The 27912-nt window shown below is 43.1% G+C and overlaps 1 protein-coding gene across 1 annotated transcript; it reads right to left on the bottom strand.

The window, feature by feature from the left end:
- Positions 1 to 494: 494 nt before the first annotated feature.
- LOC115195989 (protein FAM207A-like) lies at positions 495 to 27688 on the bottom strand. Its single transcript, XM_029756409.1, has 6 exons — positions 27364 to 27688; positions 26983 to 27103; positions 16190 to 16258; positions 10491 to 10659; positions 1440 to 1508; positions 495 to 1204 (listed from the first exon to the last, which is right to left on the bottom strand). Exons 1-6 carry the CDS (start codon positions 27559 to 27561, stop codon positions 1075 to 1077), a joined length of 756 nt encoding a protein of 251 aa, XP_029612269.1. The 5' UTR covers positions 27562 to 27688; the 3' UTR covers positions 495 to 1074.
- Between the last annotated feature and the right edge of the window lie 224 nt (positions 27689 to 27912).

Below are 27912 nucleotides of genomic sequence, written 5' to 3'. Positions count from 1 at the left end.
GCAATGAACCTCTAGGCCCACCCCACCATCTCGGATCTCTTTCTCCGTTCCCTCTGGCTGCATCCCAAATGGCATCCTATTCACTATAATGCACTATTCTTCTTGACCTGGGCCCAAAGTGGCGCAATGGTGAATAGAGGGCCATTTGGGACGTAACCTCTGTGGCTCTAACAGGCTGAAGTGTCCATCTACATCCATGTTTAGCATCAGTTCTAGGCTGAAGATGTTTCCTTTCTATTTCTGGACCTGCGTAGCACACCGCCGTTGCTACTTATGCTCACTGATATGACGGGTTGGTTTCCATGGATATGCTGCTGTTCTGAGCCTCAGGCCTTGGGATTACAGATCGCAGTTTGAATATAATGAATTCAGAACATGACTTCCAAAATGGAATCTTTCACGTTCCATATCCATCACAATCTGATCTAAATTCATACTCATCAATATCACAAAGACGTGACACATACATAGTGTTATACAAAATGAAAGGCAAGTTTTAAAGTACTGTATTACATTTTTAATATTGCTTAAAAGAAATGTTGAAGAGATACTGTACAAAAATTGAAAGGAGTCATTTTGATGACAGATCTATTCTCAACATTTACAACATCAGTTTCCTCATCCACAAAAGTAACTATTCATTTTCAACTTCTCCAGAACTGGGGGCATGATCTAATTTGGTGTTGTAAACAGTGCCGTTACTCAGACAACCTGTAAGTCCTCCGGTGTTTTACTGGTATAGTGCACAATGACCAAAACCACTTCAATCAAAAGATCTCATTGATTTTGGCAGGTTTGGTAGATTGGGCACAGGGAACAGTGATGAAGGCATCAGGTTTTCCCTTAAATAAAAGGCAGGGGCTTTCTTGTGTCACGGCCTTGTTCGAAAGCATCAATTTATGACTGATCTACAAATTATAATAAGTAGTTATTTAGGATGCAAGGTTATTTCTAGATCAGTCAGCTAGTCTGCAGTTGCCGACTGTAACGTAGTCGATCTCAAACACGACCCCTGTCTCTGGGGGGGGGGGGATGCTCAACTGCAGATCCAAATGGCGTCTCCAGTCGAACAGGTTAGCTAGGCCCCTGCTCCTCTTCCTGCTTCAGTCTCTTCCTCAGATGCTCACCAATAGCTGCCAGAGGGTTAGTCTTGCTGTGTGCCAGGTTCTTCACAGCTTCACTAAACCGGCTGGTCTCACTCTCCCTGAGATCAAAACAAACCACGTAGGTCGTAAGGTAATCATTTTTAAAAAGAGTAATAATAACGGTAAAAGTAAATAGCAGATGGGCGGTTTATTATCTTGGTTGCTCTGATAATCAGCAGGATAACATTTTCATTTGAGCTCCATGTCATTTTCTCATGGAGAATAATAAGTTAGACATGTGATCATCAGTGGTGGTTTGGCCATGGTCAGGTACAGGTTGATGTGAGGTCTTACAGGAGTTTGCGTTTTTGTGCTGGCTTCATCAGGCTGAAGTCTGTTGGTTCTGGCTTTTTCTTCACTGGCCTGAGAGGGAGAGACAAAATGATAAAGATGGTCAAAAAGTGATTGATTTCATATGGAATGATTATGGTTAAAAACAAGATACAGGTAAAAAAAAAAAAGAAAAAGAAAAAAGGCAGTTAGGACCACAATGTGCTATCCATGTGCAATCGTTCCAGGCAGTGCCATAGTTAGGACTTTCCTGTATGTGTTTAGTTATTTAGGATTGGGGCCAGACAGACGAGTACTTCATTTATTAATAACAGACAGAGATGGAGGCCGGCCAACTGAGCTGATCCACCAATTATCCATTCTGGCCTTTTCCAACAATTAACCATGCCAAGTTGGGATGTACAGAAAAACCTTGTTTTCTATGGCAAAATGGATGTTGAGTTTACCAAACACATCAGCAAAGACATAACAAGGGCATGACTGGACAAAACATATGCCTTCGCGAGTTGTGACAAGTTTGACAGACTAGAGTGAAAAGGGTAGACGCGGACTTGCTTGCGAATTAAAACTATTTCAATCCAAAGAAATGTGTTTTTCAGCAGAGGGGTCATGGGAACTGCAGCTAGCTTGGAGACAGTGGGGAAGCCAAAGGGTCAAAGGTGAAAACAGCCTTGTGGAGTTACAGTAAACACACAGTCTAGTCTAAAAGGTCCATCAAGGACAGCTAAGAGTTCAACTCCGGAATTAATCAAATATTATCATAAATATCAACTCTGCCCATAATAACACAGATGGAACACTACTGAAAACTTGATATCTTTGGCAACTGAAGAGAGAATGTGTTGGCTGAATAGCTAGTTAGTCAATAATGCCTGAAGGCTTTGGTTTATAGCGGGGGATGGGCAACTGGTGGCCCATGGGCCGTACCCCTTTTGTAGGCCTGCGGACCAATTTAAACAAAGAAAACTCAGTCCGGGTCTCAACTTACTGTTGAGAGTTAGAATAATAGAATACACAAGGTGCAATTTCTAAATTTGGTTGTGCATCAGCAGTCCATGTCAGGCCCCCCAAAAATTTGATTGGTAAATTAGTCTAGCGGCCAGCTATCTAAACTTGTAGTAAGCATGGTCGAATTACCGACCGGGTTGGGACCCATTCATCATCAGCGACGATATTAAAAACGGCAAACATTTGCATCCAACCTATGGCAAAATGTGTAGAATTGCATGAAATTCCCTGTAAAATTGCATAATCTTATCTCCGCCCCATGTCAAAATGTTTGAATTGCAGGAAATGAACTTAAAATGGGAAAAATGATCTTCGCCGTCACGAGGGAGGCCACACAATTTTTATGCACACAAGGCTTGTGTGAGGTAAATAATTCAAATATTGATCTATTATTTCATGCTTAAAAAAATTGGGAAATTATATTATTTTATACTAATACAATTGCACAGAGAAATAGATTTTGTTTAACAAGTAATACCCCAGGACCAGTGGAAGACAACATCCCTATAACATCCCATTGAGACCGTGTCTGTGCCTCGATCTTGGTTGGGCAAAATTAAAAATGGCGGTGTTCGCTTCAGTAATCTTACTAGTATAAAGACCTCCTCCATTCCTGCCATTATTGAAAGAGATTGTGATACTTCACATCTCAAAATTGGGTTACTTAATGTTAGATCCCTCACTTCCAAGGTAGTTATAGTCAATGAACTAATCACTGATCATAATCTTGATGTGATTGGCCTGACTGAAACATGGCTTAAGCCTGATGAATTTACTGTGTTAAATGAGGCCTCACCCCCTGGTTACACTAGTGACCAAACCCCCCGTGCATCCGGCAAAGGCGGAGGTGTTGCTAACATTTACGATAGCAAATTTCAATTTACAAAAAAAAAAACAATGACGTTTTCGTCTTTTGAGCTTCTAGTCATGAAATCTATGCAGCCTACTCAATCACTTTTTATAGCTACTGTTTACAGGCCTCCTGGGCCATATGCAGTGTTCCTTACTGAGTTCCCTGAATTCCTATCGGATCTTGTAGTCATAGCAGATAATATTCTAATTTTTGGTGACTTTAACATCCACATGGAAAAGTCCACAGACCCACTCCAAAAGGCTTTCGGAGCCATCATCGACTCAGTGGGTTTTGTCCAACATGTCTCTGGACCTACTCACTGCCACAGTCATACTCTGGACCTAGTTTTGTCCCATGGAATAAATGTTGTGGATCTTAATGTTTTTCCTCATAATCCTGGATTATCGGACCACCATTTTATTGCGTTTACAATTGCAACAAATAATCTGCTCAGACCCCAACCAAGGAAGATTAAAAGTCGTACTATAAATTCTCAGACAACCCAAAGATTCCTTGATGCCCTTCCAGACTCCCTCTGCCTACCCAAGGACGTCAGAGGACAAGAATCAGTTAACCACCTAACCGAGGAACTCAATTCAACCTTGCGCAATACCCTAGATGCAGTTGCACCCCTAAAAATTAAAAACATCTGTCATAAGAAACTAGCTCCCTGGTATACAGAAAATACACGAGCGCTGAAGCAAGCTTCCAGAAAATTGGAACGGAAATGGCGCCACACTAAACTGGAAGTCTTCCGACTAGCTTGGAAAGACAGTACCGTGCAGTATCGAAGAGCCCTCACTGCTGCACGATCATCCTATTTTTCCAACTTAATTGAGGAAAATAAGAACAATCCGAAATTTCTTTTTGACACTGTCGCAAAATTAACTAAAAAGCAGCATTCGCAAATGGAGGATGGCTTTCACTTCAGCAGTAATAAATTTATGAACTTTTTTGAGGAAAAGATCATGATCATTAGAAAGCAAATTACGGACTCCTCTTTAAATCTGGGTATTCCTCCAGGGCTTCATTGTCCAGAGTCTGCACAACTCTGCCAGGACCTTGGCTCAAGGGAGATACTAAAGTGTTTTAGTACTATATCTCTTGACACAATGATGAAAATAATCATGGCCTCCAAACCCTCAAGCTGCATACTGGACCCTATTCCAACTAAACTACTGAAAGAGCTGCTTCCTGTGCTTGGCCCTCCTATGTTGAACATAATAAACGGCTCTCTATCCACCGGATGTGTACCAAGCTCACTAAAAGTGGCAGTAATAAAGCCTCTCTTGAAAAAGCCGAATCTTGACCCAGAAATTATAAAAAACTATCGGCCTATATCGAATCTTCCATTCCTCTCAAAAAATTTTTTAGAAAAAGTTGTTGCGCAGCAACTCACTGCCTTCCTGAAGACAAACAATGTATACGAAACGCTTCAGTCTGGTTTTAGACCCCATCATAGCACTGAGACTGCACTTGTGAAGGTGGTAAATGACCTTTTAATGACGTCAGACCGAGGCTCTGCATCTGTCCTCGTGCTCCTAGATCTTAGTGCCGCTTTTGATACCATCGATCACCACATTCTTTTGGAGAGATTGGAAACCCAAATTGGTCTACATGGACAAGTTCTGGCCTGGTTTAGATCTTATCTGTCGGAAAGATATCAGTTTGTCTCTGTGAATGGTTCGTCCTCTGACAAATCAATTGTAAATTTCGGTGTTCCTCAAGGTTCCGTTCTAGGACCACTATTGTTTTCACTATATATTTTACCTCTTGGGGATGTCATTCAAAAACATAATGTTAAATTTCACTGCTATGCGGACGACACACAGCTGTACATTTCAATGAAACATGGTGAAGCCCCAAAATTGCCCTCGCTAGAAGCCTGTGTTTCAGACATAAGGAAGTGGATGGCTGCAAATTTTCTACTTTTAAACTCGGACAAAACAGAGATGCTTGTCCTAGGTCCCAAGAAACAAAGAGATCTTCTGTTGAATCTGACAATTAATCTGGATGGTTGTACAGTCGTCTCAAATAAAACTGTGAAGGACCTCGGCGTTACTCTGGACCCTGATCTCTCTTTTGAAGAACATATCAAGACTGCTTCAAGGACAGCTTTTTTCCATCTACGTAACATTGCAAAAATCAGAAACTTTCTGTCCAAAAATGACGCAGAAAAATTAATCCATGCTTTTGTTACTTCTAGGCTCGACTACTGCAATGCTCTACTTTCCGGCTACCCGGATAAAGCACTAAACAAACTTCAGTTAGTGCTAAATACGGCTGCTAGAATCCTGACTAGAACCAAAAAATTTGATCATATTACTCCAGTGCTAGCTTCCCTACACTGGCTTCCTGTTAAGGCAAGGGCTGATTTCAAGGTTTTACTGCTAACCTACAAAGCATTACATGGGCTTGCTCCTACCTATCTTTCCGATTTGGTCCTGCCGTACATACCTACACGTACGCTACGGTCACAAGACGCAGGCCTCCTAATTGTCCCTAGAATTTCTAAGCAAACGGCTGGAGGTAGGGCTTTCTCCTATAGAGCTCCATTTTTATGGAATGGTCTGCCTACCCATGTGAGAGACGCAGACTCAGTCTCAACCTTTAAGTCTTTACTGAAGACTTATCTCTTCAGTAGGTCCTATGATTAAGTATAGTCTGGCCCAGGAGTGTGAAGGTGAACGGAAAGGCTGGAGCAACGAACCGCCCTTGCTGTCTCTGCCTTGTCGGTTCCCCTCTTCCCACTGGGATTCTCTGCCTCTAACCCTTTTACAGGGGCTGAGTCACTGACTTACTGGTGTTCTTCCATGCCGTCCATGGGAGGGGTGCGTCACTTGAGTAGGTTGAGCCACTGACGTGGTCTTCCTGTCTGGGTTGGCGCCCCCCCCTTGGGTTGTGCCGTGGCGGACATCTTTGTGGGCTATACTCGGCCTTGTCTTCGGACGGTAAGTTGGTGGTTGTAGATATCCCTCTAGTGGTGTGGGGGCTGTGCTTTGGCAAAGTGGGTGGGGTTATATCCTGCCTGTTTGGCCCTGTCCGGGGGTATCATCGGATGGGGCCACAGTGTCTTCTGATCCCTCCTGTCTCAGCCTCCAGTATTTATGCTGCAGTAGTTTATGTGTCGGGGGGCTAGGGTCAGTCTGTTACATCTGGAGTATTCTCTTGTCTTATCCGGTGTCCTGTGTGAATGTAAATATGCTCTCTCTAATTCTCTCTTTCTTTCTTTCTTTCTTTCTTTCTTTCTTTCTTTCTCTCGGAGGACCTGAGCCCTAGGACTACCTGGCATGATGACTCCTTGCTGTCCCCAGTCCACCTGGCCATGCTGCTGCTCCAGTTTCAACTGTTCTGCCTGCGGCTACGGAACCCTGACCTGTTCACCGGACGTGCTTGTTGCACCCTCGACAATTACTATGATTATTATTATTTGACCATGCTGGTCATTTACGAACATTTTAACATCTTGACCATGTTCTGTTATAATATCCACCCGGCACAGCCAGAAGAGGACTGGCCACCCCTCATAGCCTGGTTCCTCTCTAGGTTTCTTCCTAGGTTTTTGGCCTTTCTCAGGAGTTTTTCCTAGGGAGTTTTTCCCAGCCACCGTGCTTCTTTCACATGCATTGCTTGCTGTTTGGGGTTTTAGGCTGGGTTTCTGTACAGCACTTTGAGATTTCAGCTGATGTACGAAGGGCTATATAAATAAATTTGATTTGAATTTGATTTGATAACATCAAAGATCCACCTCCATATTATACAGTTGGTACGGGGCTCTTTTCTGCTCATGCATTCTCATTTCAAACCTCGGCTAACCGCTGTTTAGCAAACTCTAGCCGTCTACATTTGCTGGATGGCATGAAAATAGAGCTCTTGGGCCACGCACACCCGTGGTAGGTTTGACTTCGAAATGAGAATGCATGAGCAGAAAATAACCCCAAAACTACTGTTAAATATGGTGTCGGATCTTTCATATTACGGGGCTATTTCTGGTTCCACTAGTCCTGTGGCCCTTGTTAAGGTCAACGGCATCACGCCCTTTAGCCAGTACCAGGACATTTTAGCCAAAAACCTGGTTGCCTCTGCCAGGAGGTTGAAAATTGGCTGCAAGTGGTTCTTCCAGCAAGACAATAACCCCAAGCACACATCAAAATCCACAAAGAAATGATTAATTGACCAAAAAAATCAACATTTTGCAAAGGCCATCTCAGTCTCCGGACTTGACACCCATTGAAATCTTGTAGTTTGAATTGAAGAGGTCAGTCCATAAGCGCAAACAAAAGATATCAAAGATCTGGAAGGATTCTGTATGGAGGAATGGTCTAAGATCCCTCCCAATGTGTTCTCCAACTCATAAAACGTTTTAGAAAAAGGTTCAGTGCCGTTATTCTCGCAATGTGGGGTATTGAAAGGTATTGAAAAAAGGAGTGTCAATCATTTTGACCCCTACCTTCTTGCGAAAAAAATTATTACTTGTCATTTCTTTTTATTTTACCCCCTTTTTCTCCTAATTTCAATTACGATCTTGTCTCATCGCTGCAACTCACCTACGGACTCGGGAGAGGCGAAGGTCGAGTCATGCCTCCTCCGAAACATTACCCGCCAAACCGCACTCCTTAACACAAGCCCGCTTAACCCGGGAAACTAGCTGCACCAACGTGTTGGAGGAAACACCGTTCAACTGATGACCAACATCAGCCTGCAGGCGCCCAGCCCGCCAAAAAGATTCGCTAGAGCACGATGAGTAAAGTAAAACCCCACCCCCAGCCAAACTGTCCCCAACCCGGACGAAGCTGGGCCAATTGTGCGCCGCCCCTGTGACACAGCCTGGGATCGAACCCGGGCCTGTAGTGACGACTCAAGCAATGCGATGCAGTGCCTTAGATCACTGCGCCACTCGGGAGACACCTTACTTGTTAAACAAAATCTCTTTAATTATTTATTTTATACAGTCATTTTTGCTCATCTTTATCAAGGGTGTCAATCGTTTCATTCCCCAGTGTACATACACATCTTTTTCCTAACAAACATTCTATCTACCACATACACGGCAAGAGGGTCCAAGTTGTCATGGGTAGGCCAGCATGTATAGGTAGGTGCCATCTGCACTCTTACACTGGTTGAGTTGTATAAGGAACCAGACAACCCCCATCTTCTTCTAGAGGTGTCTGTCAGTGTCAAGAAGAACAACCTTCCTCTGGGGGTGAAAGTTCAGGTACAGTTCCCCTTATTCCATTAAAAAAAAACATAACAAAGACGTTTTAGGATTTTGATAAAAGGTGGAATTGAAGGAATATTAATCTGACATTAAGTCAAACAAATCATCGGAATGGAAAAAGAACAAATGTTCCATTCCTTTAACATGATCTGCCTGATACTGTTTTTATCCACTCTGGAGAATTCCAAAATTCGAACTTCAGTCAGGGAGGATACACAGCCGGTGGTCATAAGTCTGTCTTGTTCACACATCACACACACTTACAGTCATCGCTGACATCTCTGGCCTAGGCTTATGTTAGGATCCCTGTTTCACACTTCAAATACATCCATATGTCAGCCTGAGAGACCAGTATTAGGCCTTACATGATTTCCTTGTATGAATATACAACAGGCATATCAAAAACGGGTACAAAAGCAATACTCTACATCCAGCTCCTGGTCTTCATCAAAAGACTGCCTTTCATCAACAAATAACTTTTCTCCAAGACTTGTTCTTGACCTTCTCTATAGTGCCTGCTACTTCGGACTCCTGGAAGAACGAACTTGTGAGAAGTGAGCTAACCTCACCACTGCCTAGCAACCATGTCTCCATGGACTCTGATGGAAGGCTTTGTAAGAACCAAACGGTTAATTACATGTATTGGAACAGTCTAAAGGGCCCTTTTATACGACCTATATGGTGCATTGCTTTTTTGAGTCTGATAAGCCTACCTCCTAACTGTAACTATGAGTGCTCAGCTGAGCTCGCCATCTTGGTTTTTATCTTTAAGCTGAAGAGAGAGCGAGGGATACAGATAGAAACAGACAGGAGAGAAAGAAAGAGAGACAGAGCTGCAGTAGCACATAAAAAAAAAACAAAAGCAAGGCATTGGCTCCAAGGCATTAAGTCATACAGACATTTATGACTGAGTGAAAATTAAAAACTGCCCATCACAATAAACAAGCTCCACTGAGGCTTTCCTGAGCTGAATTTGACTGCAATAAATAACCCTGGAAGCATCCAGAAACCAAAGATGAATGTTATAAAGCACAATTGAAATGTCCTCAGAACAATACCAGACTTAATTTACTTGCAGGATTGCCGTTGGAGGTGATTCCTTCCCCTCTTATTTAGTGCATTTTACGGCATAATCTCACCCATTGGTGTAGTCATTAGTTGAATTCCATTGCAAAATGTTTGGTGTGTTTACACTAGGAACCAAATGAAATGGGGAGGGGCCTACCTGCATTTGTCTAATAGAAAGGTTTTGTTGCATAATGTTTTCCGTTTCAAGTAAACGGTTTCTGTTGCAAAATGTTTTGACCAAATGTTTTGCAATGGAATCCAACTAATGAATACACCCCAATTCTCTTCCTTCTTCCTGTTTTGAACGGAAGTTAATTGCTTCCTTAATATCTGCAACCCTGCCACAGAAGCCAAATCTGTCCTCTACACCACAAAATGACTTACTAACGTCTGACTAATTCTGTGCTGAAGGCCATACTGTAGAGGTAGGGTAGTATTGTGTGCTGTGGCACTCTGATTCTGTCATAATGTAGTGTGGAAAATATATGGGAATTTACATCCAGGTCTGTCCTGTAACATGGCTCATTAACCCCAGTGACAGGGTCCTGAAGCACTGCTGCTGGGCTGGCCCCTTCTACCAGGGGCCCCTGAGACCAACCACTGGGACATTATGAGCTCATGTATTCCTGTGACAAAATTGCTAAGAAAGACCTAAAACAGAGGATTGAAATTCCCTTGGATAAACTCAACTTGACAAAGGCAGAGAAAGGGTTGGACAGTGTGAGGAGACGACAGAGTGCCAAAAACATAAACTATGACATGACGGTAAAGAAAACGATGACCCATTTCATGGATGAAACCAGGCCTGCTAGACAAACCAACAGCTGTAAGAAGAGTCAGTGGGTGTGAGGGGAAAGAGAATGGTGTGAAATCATAGCATTGTTGTTCCACAGGGATGTGTACTTACACCCTATTCTTTCTGGAGGCCTTTCTGGAGGTCTTGGTGGTGGAAGGGATGAGCTGGCAGAGTTCTGGTAGGGCGTCTGCCAACGGCCTCATGTCACCCACAACGGGCATGGCCGCCCTCTTAGCCTGGGCCACTTGTTGCTCCTTGGCCAGCTTGATGGAGCTGATCTCTAAATATCACACAAAAAAAGCATATAAATCAAATAAAACTAATTGTCACATGCGCGGAATACAACAAGTGTAGACCTTTCCGTGAAATGCTTACTTACAAGCCCTTAACCAATAGTGCAGTTCAAGAAGAGTTAACAAAATATTTACCAAATAAACAAAAGTATAAAAATACACAGCGAGTAGCAGCAGTGCACAAAACAAATGGAGGGGGGGAAGGGGTCAATGTAATAGTCCGGAGGTCATTTGATTAATTGTTCAGCAGTTTTATGGCTTGGGGGTAGACGCTGTTACGGAACCTTTTGGTCCTAGACTTGACACTCCGGTACCGCTTGCCGTACGGTAGCAGAGAAAACAGTCTATGACTTGGGTGACTGGAGACTCTTTATGGACAATTTTATGGGCTTTCCTCTGACACCGCCAATTATATACAGTTGAACTAGTTTACAGACACCTTAGCCAAATACATTTAAACTCAGTTTTTCACAACTCCTTACATTTAATCCTAGAAATGTCAGAATAAGAGAGAATTATTCATTTCAGCTTTTATTTCTTTCATCACATTCCCAGTGGGTCAGAAGTTTACATATACTCAATTAGTATTTGGTTGCATTGCCTTTAAATTGTTTAACTTCGGTCAAATGTTTCGGGTAGCCTTCCACAAGCTTCCCACAATAAGTTGGGTGAATTTTGACCCATTCCTCCTGACAGAGCTGGTGTAACGGAGTCAGGTTTGTAGGCCTCCTTGCTCGCACACACTTTTTCAGTTCTGCCCACAAATTTTCTATAGGATTGAGGTCAGGGCTTTGTGATGGCCACTCCAATACCTTGACTTTGTTGTCCTTAAGCCATTTTACCACAACTTTGGAAGTATGCTTGGGGTCATTGTCCATTTGGAAGACCCATTTGTGATCAAGCTTTAACTTCCTGACTGATGTCCTGAGATGTTGCTGTAGTGGAGCGGGTCGTGAGTTTCAAGTTCCTTGGTGTCCACATCACCAACAAACTGTCATGGTCCAAACACACCAAGACAGTCGTGAAGAGGGCACAACAAAACCTTTTCCTCCTCAGGAGACTGAAAAGATTTGGCATGGGTCCCCAGATCCTCAAAAAGTTCTACAGCTTTACCATCGAGAGCATCCTGACCTGTTGCATCACCGCCTGGTATGGCAACTGCTCGGCATCTGACCATAAGGCGCTACAGAGGGTAGTGCGTATGGCCCAGTACATCACTGGGGCCAAGGTTCCTGCCATCCAGGACCTACAGTTGAAGTCGGAAGTTTACACACAGTACAGCCGTTTATGTTAATGGGGGCCTGTTCGACCCACCTTTTCCTGTAGTCCACGATCAGCTCCTTCGTCTTGCTCACATTGACGGAGAGGTTGTTGTCCTGGCACCACAGTTCTCTGACCTCCTCCCTATAGGCTGTCTCATCGTTGTCGGTGATCAGGCCTACACTGTTGTGTCGTCTGCAAACTTAATAATGGTGTTGGAGTCGTGTTTGGCCATGCAGTTGTGAGTGAACAGGGAGTACAGGAGTGGACTAAGTGCACACCCCTGAGAGGCCCCAATGTTGAGGATCAGCATGGCCGACGTGTTGTTGCCTACCCTTACCACGTAGGGGGGGCCTGTCAGAAGTCAAGGATGCAGTTGCAGAGGGAAGTGTTTAGTGCCAGTGTTCTTAGCTTAGTGGACAATATGACCAGCCTTTCAAAGCACTTCATGGCTACCGACGTGAGTGCTACGGGGCGGTAATCATTTAGGCAGGTTACCTTCGCTTCCTTGGGCACAGGGACTATGGCGGTCTTCTGAAACATGTAGGTATTACAGACTCAGTCAGGAAGAGTTTGAAAATATCAGTGAAGACACTTGCTAGTTGGTTCGCGCATGTTTTGGGCAAAAGTCCAGGTAATCCATCTGGCCCCGCAGCTTTGTGATTGCTGACCTCTTTAAAGGTCTTGCTCACATCTGCTACCGAGAGCGTTATCACACAGTTGCTTGCCTCGATGCAAGCATAAAAGGCATTTCGCTCGCCTGGTCAGCTCGCGTCACTAGGCAGCTCGCGCCTTGGTTTCCCTTTGTAGTCCGTAATAGTTTTCAAGCCCTGCCACATCCGACGAGCGTCAGAGCCGGTGTAGTAGGATTCAATTTTAATCCCGTATTGACACTTTGCTTGTCTGATGGTTCAGGGAGGTTACTATGTTTCCATCATGGCACAAGCAGCAGAGATTTACTGTATGTCAAAGATGTACCTCCGCAACAATAAGTAGCCTTACCAAGATTACCTAAAACCCTTTGTAGAGTGGCATTGATACACTACATGAGCAAAAGTATGTGGACACCTACACGAACATCTCATTCCAAAATCATGGGCATTAATATGGAGTTGGTCCCCCTTTGCTGCTATAAACAGCCTCTACTCTTCTGGGAAGGCTTTCCACTAGGTGTTGGAACATTGCTGCGGGGACTTGCTTCCATTTATCACAAGGGCATTACTGAGGTCGCGGCACTGAGGTTGGACAATTAGGCCTGGCTCGTAGTTGGAGGTAACGTTCTCCTGGTATCCGCCAAACCTAGATTTGTCCGTCGGACTGGCAGATGGTGAAGCGTGATTCATCACTACACAGAACGCGTTTCTACTGCTCCAAAGTCCAATGGTGGCGAGCGTTACACCACTCCAGCCGACACTTGGCATTGCGCATGGTGATCTTAGGCTTGTGTGCGGCTGCTCAGATGGAAACCCACTTCATGAAGCTCCCGACGAAAAGTTATTGAGCGGTCGTTGATCCAGAGGCAGTTTGTTACTTGCTACGGCAGTCCCGTTCTGTGAGCTTGTGTGGCCCACCATGTCACGGCTGAGCCATTGTTGCTCCCAGACGTTGCCACTTCACAATAACAGAATTTACAGTTGACCGGGGCAGTTCTAGCAGGGCAGAAACTTGACGAACTGACTTGTTGGAAAGGTGGCATCCTATGACGGTGCCACGTTGAAAGTCACTGAGCTCTTCAGTAAAGCCATTCTACTGCCAATGTTTGTCTATGGAGATTGCATGGCGGTGTGCTCGATTTTATACACCTGTCAGCAACAGGTGTGGCTGAAATAGTCGAATCCACTAATTTGAAGGGGTGTCCACATACTTTTGTGTACAGTATATAGTGTATGAGGAGAATCTCTCTTTCTTGAGATTTAAAAAATATGGTTAAAAGCATGGCGGTTTGGGCCTCATGGCTTTCATCATAGAGTGGTGTTGATCCCATCCATTTCAGCCATGAGTTATGATGACTATGAGCCATATGGTTTCTTATGTGCAGACTTGCCCATGTAACTGACTGAGTATCAACTGGAGTATCAGCAGCAAAACACTAAACCCTACATCACCACAGACTTTAATAAATACTGTGATCAGAGCCAGGGAGGAATATTCAAACAAGATGTCAACGGTACAGACGTACAGTTCGTGAACAGTTGAAAATTGAGGTGCATTAAACTTTATGGCTTTAAGTATAAATTCTGACTTTAGTGGATACGATCAGATTATAGACAGGATGTGTTGAAGGTATTAAAATGTCTGCTGAAAAATTATTCACTGTTCATGTCGTTTAGGCTAATCCTTAACCTATTTCCAGATTGTGCAGAACTGTAGGATAGATACTCGTGCAATGCGGCTTTGATTGAATTGCCACCTCTGTCTCTTATTTAGGCTAAATGAAGGAACACATTGGGCATTAGATCACCTCTGGAATATACAGTCTGAATAATAACCCTTTTTCGTCAACACATATTTTGCACATCTTCATCAGTACAGATCCAGAGGACGCCACGCTGCAGATACAGACAGCCCTGCCTCTTCCTGGAATACAGTTGGTCTACGACAGAAAAGCAATTATCCGATTTTTTTTCTTTCTTCTTTCTCCTTGTTAATTTCCGAAAACTGCAGAGGTCTGAGGCTCACAGCCTGTCTCTAATTTCAGATGGAGTCAGAAGGACCATTAGCGCCTAATGATATGCATAGAGGAGACATCTTGTGTTACACAGAGAATTGATTGGATCAGCAGATTGGGTTACTAAGTGATCACAATTCTAGAAGAGTAGGTGGTGGTGTTAAAAGCGCAATAAGGGATCTGGGAATCTGTTCAATGGTTATTTCAGAGGGCTGCTGTTTTGCTGGATAACAAATGCCAGACTGTAGCTTTAAAAGGGGTTGTAATTACATAGACACAGCTAGCTCTGTCCTGGGCTGGACTGGCACAGCGCAGAAGCCTCAGCTTCTCAGTAGAGATCAGTGGGGATGGGGCTCCTCATTGCACCAACCTAATGCTGTTATGTCCTGAAGGCATCTATATCTTGCCTTTCAAACATTTTTGAACACAAAAGGCATAATCCTACATTTTATAAATTCAAACGCTTTTGGGAGAGAGCACCAATGTCAGGATTACGGAGTGTCGAAAAGTAAAAACATGAAGCCTTCATGCTGAAATTGTCAAAGACTCCAGCTATCCAATTTATAGACTGTTCTCTCTGCTACCGCTTGGCAAGCGGAACCGATGCACCAAGTCTGGAACCAACAGGACCCTGAACAGCTTCTACCCTCCAAGCTATGACTGCTAAATAGTTAGTTAAATAATTAACCAATAGCTACCCTGAATATCTGCATTGACCCTTTTTTGAACTAACTCGTTTGACTCATCACATGCGCTGCTGTTACTGTTTATTATCTATCCCGTTACCTAGTCACTTTATCCCTACCTATATGTTCACATCTACCTCGTACCCCTGCACATTGACTCTGTACTGGTACCCTGTGTATACAGCCAAGTTATTGTTACGCATTGTGTATTTATTACTTGAGTTATTATTTTATTTCAATTTCTTATGCTATTTCTATTTTATTTGCATTGTTGGGAAGGGCCCATAAGTAGGCATTTCACTGTTAGCCTACACCGGTTGTTAAACGAAGCATGTGACAAATAGAAATTGATTTGTTACGGAGTCCCCCGCCTGTGAGTCCTATCACTTAATGAAGCTCACTCCACCAATCCCCAAACAGTGCCAGAGATCAGGGACATGAACTGGCTCCCCAATCTCCTAATGACCTCTGTGACCAGGCCACTGATTGGTTGATAGGGTCTGGTGATTGCTATGGAACCGGACACAGTCCTCTCGCCTGCTCAGATCCTCCTCAGTCTCTCTCCAAGTGGACATGTGTGATGGTGTGTGGGCAGAAGTGAGTACCATTATCACTATACAGCCCATATTATTATTCATGCTCTTGTATCTGCTCAGTCATTCATTATCATGGTATGTTTATTACGTACAGTATATTCATTCATCATCTCTCTTTGTACGGAACCAAGTGAGTCACATATGTTCCCGCAAATAAAGTTCCCGATTATGTGTCACTCTCTGCGAAGGTGCCTTATTCCTGCTGACAAAGGAAAGGTGTCAGTGGGTCACACACCAGTCAAATAGGAGGGTCTCCCTCATAGAAACAGTACGAGTCAGGTCTATGTTAAGTTGTGGTAATACTCACTGTTTAGCCACCTGTCTCGCCTCTCCTTCATCTTCTCTTTCTTCGTCTGCTGCTTCTTCTCCTCGGGGACTGTGAACAGACAGACAGACAGACAAGAGAGTGAGTGGATGTGCATCCACAATGTTGCACTGGTACATCACACATTCACTAGAGAAAACACACACTGCAGCTTCTCCTCGTGGGTATGTGAAGAGGTCATCGTCAACAATAGAAAATAACATTCAAAGCAATTCAATCCATCAACATTCAAAGCAATTCAATTCATCAACGATAAGGGAAGAGTGACGACTTTTTATAATGCTTTGGAAATTGAAATGTGCCAGATCTTTTTCCACAAGATAATTGGAACTAGTAAAACGTTCCCATTGACAAATAAATAATTCACAGTTGAATAGATTTGAGTTCGGGGTGTACATTTTTTATTTTTTTTCCCCCCAACGAGAGCTTGATTTGACAGGAAAAATAAAAACCTGTAACATGTCATCTTTAAAACAAACCATGGCTAAAAACTTTAAGCTCAAGGGGAGAAAGTAATCACAGTAGTGTTGTGAGTGCCTCAGAAGAAGATATGGCTAGATCAGGACATGTGGCTTGTCTTTCCTGGTTCAAAGGCATGGAGAAAGTCCACAGTCCCGTGTGGCTCAGTTGGTAGAGCATGGTGTTTGCAACGCCAGGGTTGTGGGTTCGATTCCCACGGGGGACCAGTACGGAAAATAATTTATGAAATGTATGCATTCACTACTGTAAGACGCTAAATGATGTAAATGAGAAAGGGGAGAGATACAGACAGAGGGAGGGGGTTGAGAACAGAAAACACTACCTACTATCTATATTTCCCTCTTTAGAAAAACATCCTGTCCTGAGATGGAATGTTTTCAGCAATTGGGAAAACCACGGTGAGCCCCCCTATGCATGGGGTAGCCCCAGTGGTGTGTTTGTGATGCGTGTGTGAGCATTTGTTCCCATCTCTGCCCTTCCTGACAAAGAAAGAGTTATCACTGACACTGGGCGATAAGAGCAGAGGTTATCACACAGGCAGTTGCTTCCTGTAGCACAATGACAATAACAGATGCTGGACAGTATGCTTATTGACACCGTCTACCATATCACTGGAGTGTCTAGTGAAAAATGTATACATTTTAGAGAGAGAAAATGAGATGGAGTTGGTAAAGAAAAGCAAATCACTAATTTAAACTACAGCACAATGGTTGAATTGCTTTGAACACAAAACACAACCTTGATATCTGAAAGGGCAGGTGACAGTATTTTGTGGTGCGTTTTATTTTTTTATTTTTTAATCCCCCCCCAACCGTGATTTTACTCTCTGTTGACGAAATCGAGAGAAACAGGATCGATGCGCTGCTCCATGACTTTGGGAAAATGAAGTGTCAGTGTTGCAGCCTGGCCCTATATATAGCTAGCAGAGCCTACTGACGGAATTGGCTTTGTAATTAGCAATGCAGCAGTCCTTGACTGGCATGTCTGAGATGAGGATAAAGTGGAACTCAATGGGACCCAAACGCTACGCGCCACAGCATCTCTAGTAGGGACTTTTCTTACTCTCATCTTCCTTATGTCAACACACAGTGCCACAACTGATTTTCTCTGAATCGTAACCCGGGACAACATTTTCTGAGGATCCTACAGCACTTTGTGGTTCCCTATTCAGTGATAATATATTATACCTGTCAAACTAAACAAGGGGATCTGTTTAGTTTGATAGATGTTGTTTTAGTCTGCAAATGACAATAACCATGATGATGGATCAATAACTAGACCTATTCATCCAGGCTCTTTAAGATAAAACACATTACATCATCATCATTACCATGACATTTTAGATGTAGTATCTAGAGTTGAAGTCGGAAGTTTACATACACCTTATCCATTTAATCCTAGTAAAAATTCCTGGTCTTAGGTCAGTTAGGATCACCACTTTATTTTAAGAATGTGAAATGTCAGAATAATAGTAGAGAATGATTCATTTCAGCTTTTTTTTTATTTCATCACATTCCCAGTGGGTCAGAAGTTCACATACACTCAATTAGTATTTGGTAGCACTGCCTTTAAATTGTTTAACTTGGGTCAAACGTTTCGGGTAGCCTTCTACAAGCTTCCCACAATAAGTTGGGTGAGTTTTGGCCCATTCCTCCTGACAGAGCTGGTGTAACTGAGTCAGGTTTGTAGGCCTCCTTGCTCGCACACGTCTTTTCAGTTCTGCTAACAAATGTTCTATAGGATTGAGGTCAGGGCTTTGTGATGGCCACTCCAATACCTTGACTTTGTTGTCCTTAAGCCATTTTTCCACAACTTTGGAAGTATGCTTGGGGTCAGTGTCCACTTGGAAGACCCATTTGCGACCAAGCTTTAACTTCCTGACTGATGTCCTGAGATGTTGCTTCAATATATCCACATACATTTTCTCCTCATGATGCCATCTATTTTGTGACATGCACCAGTCCCTCCTGCAGCAAAGCACCCCCACAACATGATGCTGCCACCCCTGTGCTTCACGGGTTGGGATGGTGTTCTTCAGCTTGCAATCCTACCACTTTTTCCTCCAAACATAACAATGGTAATTATGGCCAAACAGTTCCATATTTGTTTCATCAGACCAGAGGACATTTCTCCAAAAAGTACGATCTTTGTTCCCATGTGCAGTTGCAAACCGTAGTCTGGCTTTTTTTTAACGGCGGTTTTGGAGCAGTGGCTTCTTCCTTGCTGAGCGGCCTTTCAGGTTATGTTGATATAGGACTTGTTTTACTGTGGATATAGATACTTTTGTACCCGTTTCCTCCAGCATCTTCACAAGGTCCTTTGCTGTTGTTCTGGGATTCATTTGCACTTTTCACACCAAAGTGCGTTCATCTCTTGGAGACAGAACCCGTCTCCTTCCTGAGTGGTATGATGGCTGTGTGGTCCCATGGTGTTTATACTTGCGTACTATTGTTTGTACAGATGAACGTGGTACCTTCAGGCGTTTGGAAATTGCTCCCAAGGATGAACCAAACTTGTGGAGGTCTACGATTCTTTTCCTGAGGTCTTGGCTGATTTCTTTTGATTTTCCCATGATGTCAAGCAAAGAGGCACTGAGTTTGAAGGTAGGCCTTGAAATACATCCACGGGTACACCTCCAATTGACTCAAATTATGTCAATTAGCCTATCAGATGCTTCTAAAGCCATGACATAATTTTCCAAGATGTTTAAAGGCACAGTGAACTTAGTGTATGTAAACCTCTGACCCACTGGAATTGTGATACATTGAATTATAAGTGAAATAATCTGTCTGTAAACAATTGTTGGAAAAATGACATGTCATGAACAAAGTAGATGTCCTAACCGACTTGCCAAAACTGTAGTTTGTTAACAAGAAATCTGTGGAGTGGTTGAAAAACAAGTTTAATGACTCCAACCTAAGTGTATGTAAACTTCCGACTTCAACTGTATTATTAGCGTTCAATTAGAAACTTCCAATCATTGAATGGCAACTTGAGGTTACAGCATTGTGCAGTGCAGAGACAGAGAGCCTAGAGATGTTGTTTAATGGGGCACCACTCCCTTCACCTCCCCGATCAATAGCATCTCATTTAAAGATGCAGATGAGGTTAGATGAGCAGGCAGCAGGATAGAAAACGGATGTTGGATATAGCCTACATGGAGGCCTACAGACAGGTGGTACGAGGCAGTGACATGGGGTGCATCAGCAAAGTATTCTGTTAAAGCTAAAATCGTTCAATCAACAACAACAAAAAACAAAGCGCCACCCCACCTCTGTTTTGGTAAAACACGCAGGGATGGGCCTGGAGAAATGCATCCACTCTCAAACTCATAGACAGAGCTAGGGATGCAAAGGCTGACCATTCATTATCATTTCACTTGGTTTGTTTTAACCATGTTTTGAGGCAATCCAGTGTTCGTTCATATTTACATTCTTTACAAACACTGGAGTAGTGAACGAAGCTCATGATAGTTGAACTAAGCTCATGAGGCATGCATAAGTTATATTCTTCAATGGGTATATTATGCATTATATTAAGTCCAAAAATGGATGACGCAACTAAGGATTCTAGCTTTAAGGTACTTCCAGTTGAAATGTAAGCTTTGAAAACACAGTCCTCGAGTTGCATTTCGAAAACAGACATTTGGTACAACAGACAGACATTAAAAACACATGGGAATGTGGGTGTGTGCTGGAATTGGCCTTGGGGTCCTAATCACTGTACTGGGTTGAGTGTAGCTACTACGTTACTGGCCGTGACCCCACAATCAGAGGGTGTCTCAGCGGGAGGTTGGATACACATTTATTTTTTATTTATTTTTTATTTTAAAATGTCCAATTCACACATGCGTGAAATAGGACATATATAAGAACCCACCTAATTATTATTCATCATATGTACCGTGCCTGTCCACCTCTGAATCTAGCTGTAGAATTGATTTGAATAGGTACTGTAATGTGTTAGAAATGGATAATGGCTTATCAAGAAAAGTGAGGAGGAAAGGCAGGAAAGAAGTAGTTATAATACAATACAGTAAAGCCATTTTTTGGGGAATGACTCTCTGCTAATAATAGCAGGAAGGAAAAAAACTAAAGGAGAGGAGTGGGCAGCGCTATTGGCAGGGAGAGCTGGCAGGGATGTTCGGGTTGTGTGGTGGTAGCTAATATCATTCTGCGGCAATGAAACTGTCAGTGTGGGACAGTGTGAGTCGGTCACACATGAGGGAATTCATAGTGTTTTGTTTATCATTCCCCTGCCACCTCCTGGCCTATTCACTGCTATTAAAAACATCCTACAGCTTCTCTCTTTATGCAAACAAACATATTATGGTATGGACTAGGGTTGGGGTCAATTTCATTTCAATTCCAATCAATTTTGAAAGTAAAGCCAATTCAGATTCCACATTTTTTTCATTGAAACGCACTGGGGGAAAAAAATACCTTTCACAATAGTATTTCAAATTTAATTTATGCCCAGGGGAAAATAATGTCCTCCATATCTGAGTCATGCTCCAGCTAACATGGTTAAAAGTGCTCATGGTGGGTGAGTGTGCTGCTGCATTGGTCTGCTTTCTACTCTGTCCCTTATCGATCTCCTGCTGTCCCAGCCACAAGGTTGAAAGGTTAAACAACAGTCGGCCAACAAATAGAATTCCAGTCATTTCAATGACCGCAGCACAGTTGATGAGCAATGTGGATAAAAACCATTGGGCCTGGCAAGCAGCAGTTATGTAAGGTATTGATCGGTAGAGTGACAATTGTACTCTGCTCTCATTGCTTCTTTACCCGGGAAGCAAATACTGACGGATCCCAACCAAAGCTCATCCTTAGGATAACAGCAGCAACTGGTTCACAAAGAGATCAGAGTTGTGTACTACGAATCTAGATAGAGAAGTTAGTGAACTAACTTCGGTCCACTCGAGTTCAACTCGTGATAGCCTAACTGGAGACGTGAAAGTGGGTCACCTTTCAGCCAGGTACATTTCTATGGCAACAAATCCTTCAGAATTAACCTGCTGTGGGGCAGGCTAACTCCACTTACCCTGAATGAAGTGTTGAGCCGTGAGTTGAGGACCAATGAAATTAGATTCCCTCTTGCAAAGAATGCATCATCGTCATCCCTTCAAGCCGTGGATGTCGATTAAGGCAGCCCCCCCGCACCTCTCTGATTCAGAGGGGTGGGTTAAATGCGGAAGACACATTTCAGTTGTACAACTGAAGTAAGACTGGGGCGGCTGGTAGCCTAGTGGTTAGAGCGTTGGACTAGTAACCGAAAGGTTGCAAGATCGAATCCCTGAGCTGACAAGGTAAAAATCTGTCGTTCTGCCCCTGAACAAGGCAGTGTTCCTAGGCAGTCATTGAAAATAAGAATTTGTTCTTAACTGACTTGCCTAGTTAAATTAAAAAATAAATAAAAGACTGATTCAATATTTTATTAATCTAATGTACTTAAATGTATTTTATTTTCAAATACATGACACATTTAGTAAATCAAGGATGAATTCAAAACTTCACGCATAGTAAAACTTTCGTATGACTTTATAAAAATTGCTTAAAATTGATAGGAGTGGGGGGGAAAGGGACTCGTGCATTCATAAGCACACCAAAGCACTTCTAAAAGGCCATTTCACACAAAAGCTCTTATTGCTCCTGTAAATCGCTCTGGATTTGGGTTAAGTGCCTTGCTCAAGGGCACACCGGCATTTTTTTCACCTAATCGGCTCGGGAATTCGAACCAGCAACATTTTGGTTACTGGGCCAACGCTCTTAAACGCTAGGCTAACTGCCGCCCTATATTCCACACTGCAGTATCCCTTGATCATGTGTAGTACTTCCTATATAATTTTGTAGTATACTGTGGAATACTATACTAGACACTGTAGTATCCGTCGAATCTGTAATCCTTACTATAGAATTGTGTAGTACACTATAGAATACTATAGTAACTATTACAGTATTATCCACACAAAAAAAACACTGTAGTAAATACTACAGTAAAACACTACACTTTAACTACAGTAATACTAAAACAGCATTTAATTTGCATATACCCCACCTATTCCCCAGCCCCCAATTTGTGGCACCCATGATTGAGAAACCTACATGCCAAGTATGTTGTGTTCCCTACAGGTTATAGAAGAGCAGAAGCGCTGAACTATCCATTCAGACTTCAGTCCTACCTACTTATAGGTTCTGAAAAATGTGCTTGTTTAGTATTTGTCTAGTAGGTTTCGTCAAGGAGAAAGAAGTGGCGGCTATTTCAAAGACAAAACAAAAACCCTATAGTAAATACTACAGTCGTCACTGTAGTGTTTTGGAAATTTCGGTAAATTCCCCCATCACTATTACAACTTCGGAAGACTAACCTCATATACTGTATATATGCCATTTAGCAGATGCTTTTATCCCATGACTTACAGTCATGTTCGCATATATTTTCCATATAGGCGGCCCCCAGCGGGAATGGAACCAACGATAATTGGCGGTCCAAGCACCATGCTCTACCAACTGAGACACACCGAACCACAACCTAGATCTACTGATGTTACTGACTCGCTTCTCACTGACAGGATGACCTCACCAATTCCCAGCCACCCACACTGCTGTTGCTGCTGCCATGGCGATAGACGGTCAGGACAAGACCTCGCCACCATATCACAAATCAGGGTCATTCTTAACCCCCGGGGTGTATCACGGCAACTAATAAATCCTTGCAGAAAATGTGTCCTCTCTAACCCTATGTTGGATACGGCTTCAATATCACAGAGTTTTATCTCAAGCCAAAAACGGTGGCGTAAAATTAACTATCAAACCAAGAAAAAGTATTTTCATCACTCTCTTTTCATTTCTACGTGCACCTTCAGCCCATGCTCAGATACAGCTCTTCAGGCAGCGACACACACGCCACCTTTCATCACAGGGCAGTTAGTTCCTTCCTGCCGGGTCCAATCTTTAATCTGCCACCGCAGTGTCAACAACATGGGTTGTCCTGCTGTAGCAGCAGAGGTACAGGGGCCAGATAGGCATCTCTACTCCTGCTGCATCCGCGTCCCTGACAGCCCTGGTCCTGGACTGCTGATGGGTGAAACCCAACCCGACCTGGGGCCGTTTGTGGTGGGGAGAGAGCCTTACTTACCACCTCCCTGGTCCTCCCTGTACCCCCAGAGAGGATCGGGTTCTCAGCACACAGTGAAATAGATAGCACCGATTAGATAGCAAGAAAGGCATTTCACTGTACTCGTGCACGTGACAAAAACTTGAAACTTGATTAGGCTTTATTATGAGTGGTTGGGAAAATTCCATATTTCCTTTCCTGCTTGGGTTTGCCCCCCGCTTAGCCTCTCCGCTTTCCCCTGGCATAACTGACAGGCAGCTCTCTGTTAGGTGGAGGAGAGGAGGTGTAGTGCCTTTCGGGAGCTGACAAAAAGATGAAGAGGTGGTTTCACAGGGTCCCAGCTCAGATACTGATATCCCCAATTAAAAAAATGCAGAGAGGGCTCTTTGTCAAAACAGAGGTGGTCACTGAATGATCAATTGCCGCAGTCATCACTTTTAACATCACGCCGTGGTACGGCAGCAAGGAGTTCTGCTCTTTGAAACAGAGTTTTCTGCTCAAGACTAATGTAGCACAGAACACATGGAAGTGCGACCGTTTTACTCGCACATGAGCTTAAACGTTTTGCTCTGCGACCTGGAATTTTAATTTAGGAGCGCCAGTGTGACTAGAAAGAAAAATATCCCAGACAGTTGTTGCAATGATTACTTCACTGTACCGTAGCCTTGGAGAATACACTGAGTGCAGATCCATGCTTGCACCATTACTACAAAGAAAACAGCTTGTTGCCTTAAATATTTTTAATTGGGCTCCTAAAATTGTTTAACTTAGGTGCACACGGGCTCCTTGTAAAAAAAAGGTCAGCGTAGAGCCCTGGTGAAGACTATGAACTAAGGCAATTGAATAGGCCTAATAGAAAATCAACTGCAGAGACAGATATTCAGTGAGGAGGATGGGGAATTATTTATTTTTATTTAACTAGGCAAAAGGCACACACAAACATGCACACACAAAGTGTGCATTTGCTGCCAATGAATATGCCAAGCACCAACAGTAAGTGTGCAAAATAATACTAATTAAGTCAATCGAATTAAAAGTGGCAGATAAGAGTTTTATATCTGCTGGGATACAAGCCCCCAGGGGGGCCTACAAGAGGCAACGGATGAAGCAGCATTTGCTTGCTTCTTTCTGCTCTGGCAGAGAGAACAGAGTATTTTATAATTAACAGCATAGTAGAGTGGCTAGCTGTATAGATGCCTGAACAGAAACCAGAGGGCTTTAATCCCTGTGGGCAGAGACAGACAGCGCCAAGGACGGGGTGCTCGCGAAGACGAACCAAAAGAAATGTAATATTAATGTAGTAGAGTCAGTGAAAGTGAATTTGGGATCATTCAGGTGAAATACCCCTATTAACACGACAACGTGACAGCGTTTAGCTGAAATGATAAGCTGTCGGCTAAAATAATTGCTCTCTATAATGCCGGCTCCCTTCCGTTCCCTCATTGTTAATGTGTAGAAGGAGGCAGTGCTTTAATCACAGCAGCTTTCACAGCTAGAAGAGCCTACAGCTCTCAATGTCTGTCTGCTTAGATGAGATGGTAAAAATCCAATTCATACCATTTCCGTGGACAGGATTTAAAAACCGCATTCTTATTAAACCCTTACTTATATAGCTTCAATTTTATTTTCCCACTAACATACTGTCAAATTAGATTTTGCTTTCCAGAACCTACCTACCATTTCACAAAGAGGTCAATATAATTGTCTACTGACACTGTTTTGGGAAAACAAGAGCACACTGACAAGCATTTCACCATGGCAACAGATGGAATACTGCATCTCATTGCCCTGTCCTTTTTTTATTTAATACATTTGTCAGCAGCCAGGAAAGCACTTGCTTTAATTAGTTAGCCTAATCAATAGACACAGCTAAATATACCCGTTGTTAATAGATCACACACATCCAACGTATTAAACACCCTTTTAGCTTCAATGCAAGAAAAGGCTGAAGAGTGAGAACTCATTAGCAGTGTGTGTGCGTCTGCAAGCGAGGACGAGAGAAAGAAGAGGAAAGAAACAGCAGAATGCAGAAACTGAAGCTATTTAAATACTTGCTCACTAGCTACAGGGAACAGCCAGGCACCATCTGCAGAGGTTGTGTGAGCCAGCCAGGGACCTGGCACCCCTGAACACCTCTCCCACCATGCACTACAGACAAAAGCCTAAACAAGCAAGAGACAACAAGACATTGGAACAACCTTGATGAGAAATCCAAACCGTAAAAGTGACACTCAATACATCTCTCAAACAGTCTTTCTGACTAAGAGTCAGGGCAGACTACTACACACCATCACTGTTACACTGTAATACACAAGGGACAGGACCACCTGATGCTTTCCCATGGGGCCACAGCGAGGTACCCTACCAAGAAAACTACACCCTGCAGCACCAGCCTCCTCTGTGCGTCAGCGGTGCCACGACTCATCTAGTCAGGGAGAAACACTGATGCAGGGGAGCTAGGCAACTGAACTGAACCTTGATTTCATGCATGAACTATTTATGCTGCAGAGAGGCTATAAATAGAGCCAGTCCTCTGTTGTCGAATAAGGAAGATGGGCTTCTTGCTGCAGCTCTGCCACTGCAGCTGGAGTAGCCGCTCTGACTGACTGACTTACATTTGGCTCAAACTTACTCGAAAGAGCCTAGGTTTCAAGAGGGAAGAGGTTGGCAGGTGCATGTAGCATGGAAACATCAATGGAAAAATATATACCGTTAAAAACATGTCAGATTGAATAAGTCAATGAAATAGGGTTCCAATAAGCCTCCATATAAGCAATCATTTGGATGGTTAGTTTCTTATCTATAGGTTACCATCATACTTACTTTTCTTCATTACACCTTTTATACCAATGGCAAGCAATATACTGCATAGACTGAGCTGTTGCCATCGTCACATCACAAGTCACTTTCCGTCGAGTGATTCCTTTGTATTTTCTGCCCTCTTGTGGTAGGAGAGAATGACATAACGTGCACAGAAAAATACTATGTGCCTGGTTGATTTTGCTGGTAATAAACAATGTCTCCAGGACGTTTTGGGGAGCGACAACGTCACGAAAATGAAATGCATGTACTTGAAAGTAGAATATGATTCATTATTGAGAGACACAGACAAGTACTCTCGTGCAGATTTCCACGGATTAACGAGCTAAATATTTGGTTGACAATCAAAGTGTATTTACCTTTCTGTGCAGGTGTACCAGTGTCGTTGGATGGTTCTTCAAACTTCAGAGTTTGCACGAGGGCTTCAGGGCTGATTTGTGTGCCAGCAAAGATTCCACTTGGAAAGGAACTCAGTGGGGTCTGTTGGAAGAGAACATCCACATTGACACCCAACATAAATATAATGCAAAAAAAATACACACTTCATACTAATTTCTCTATAGCCAGCTAAATGTATACATTATGATCCTAACTAGCTGACAACTAGCTAGCTAGTGAAATAGCTAACTGTTAGCTAGCTAACGTTAACTGTTCTAACAGCTTTAGCTATAACGTTAGCTGAACCATCTAAAAGAGACGGAGTTGGCAAGCGAACGTTAAATTATTTGTTGATAAAATACCTTCGCATTTTCATCCTTCTTTGTGTGCAGCTGTGCATTGTTTGTCTTGTTTACATCGAAGATGAATGAACCACTTGTAATCACAGGAATCGGTGCCTTTTCTAAATCTGTGGCTCTTGCGCCACCGAACGGCGGACTGTCAAGTTTAACCGCAGCCTGGTGAAGCTTTTCGCGGACCCGCTTTATCTTTCCAACCATACTGTCTCTTAGTTACTGAGTTAAATAAAGATACAATCTGTCTCCGAAGCCACACTCATGCTCGAGCTAACTAACAACGTGGAAAATCTTTTGACAACAACAAAATGCGCGTCCCTGTGATATGTGACCGGGGGAAACAGTTTTGTGCAAACTATAGTTCCGCCTCCTCCTCACAAAGTCCCGCAGTGACTGATGGAGTGGCCAAAAAAAATAGGCCTACAAGAAAACAAGATGGGTGAAGTAAATCAAGACCGTATATCTAAATTATTAAGATGACAAAATGTAATATGTACTTTATCTTTGTATATATAGATCCATGATCTAATCTCACCAGTCTCTGAACTCCTTAGA

The sequence above is a fragment of the Salmo trutta genome, chromosome 6 (assembly GCF_901001165.1).
Source record: "Salmo trutta chromosome 6, fSalTru1.1, whole genome shotgun sequence".
Taxonomy (NCBI): domain Eukaryota; kingdom Metazoa; phylum Chordata; class Actinopteri; order Salmoniformes; family Salmonidae; genus Salmo; species Salmo trutta.
Note: the sequence above shows the minus strand (reverse complement) of the source record. Positions and strands in the feature narration are given on the sequence as shown.

Coding starts and splice junctions, on each gene's coding strand:
- LOC115195989 (XM_029756409.1), bottom strand. CDS start 27,561: ATGGTTGGAAAGATAAAGCGGGTCCGCGAAAAGCTTCACCAGGCTGCG. Junction 16,259..26,982: donor TGGTACACCTGCACAGAAAG/GTAAATACACTT, acceptor GTCTGTTCACAG/TCCCCGAGGAGAAGAAGCAG. Junction 10,660..16,189: donor GCGAGACAGGTGGCTAAACA/GTGAGTATTACC, acceptor TGTGATATTTAG/AGATCAGCTCCATCAAGCTG.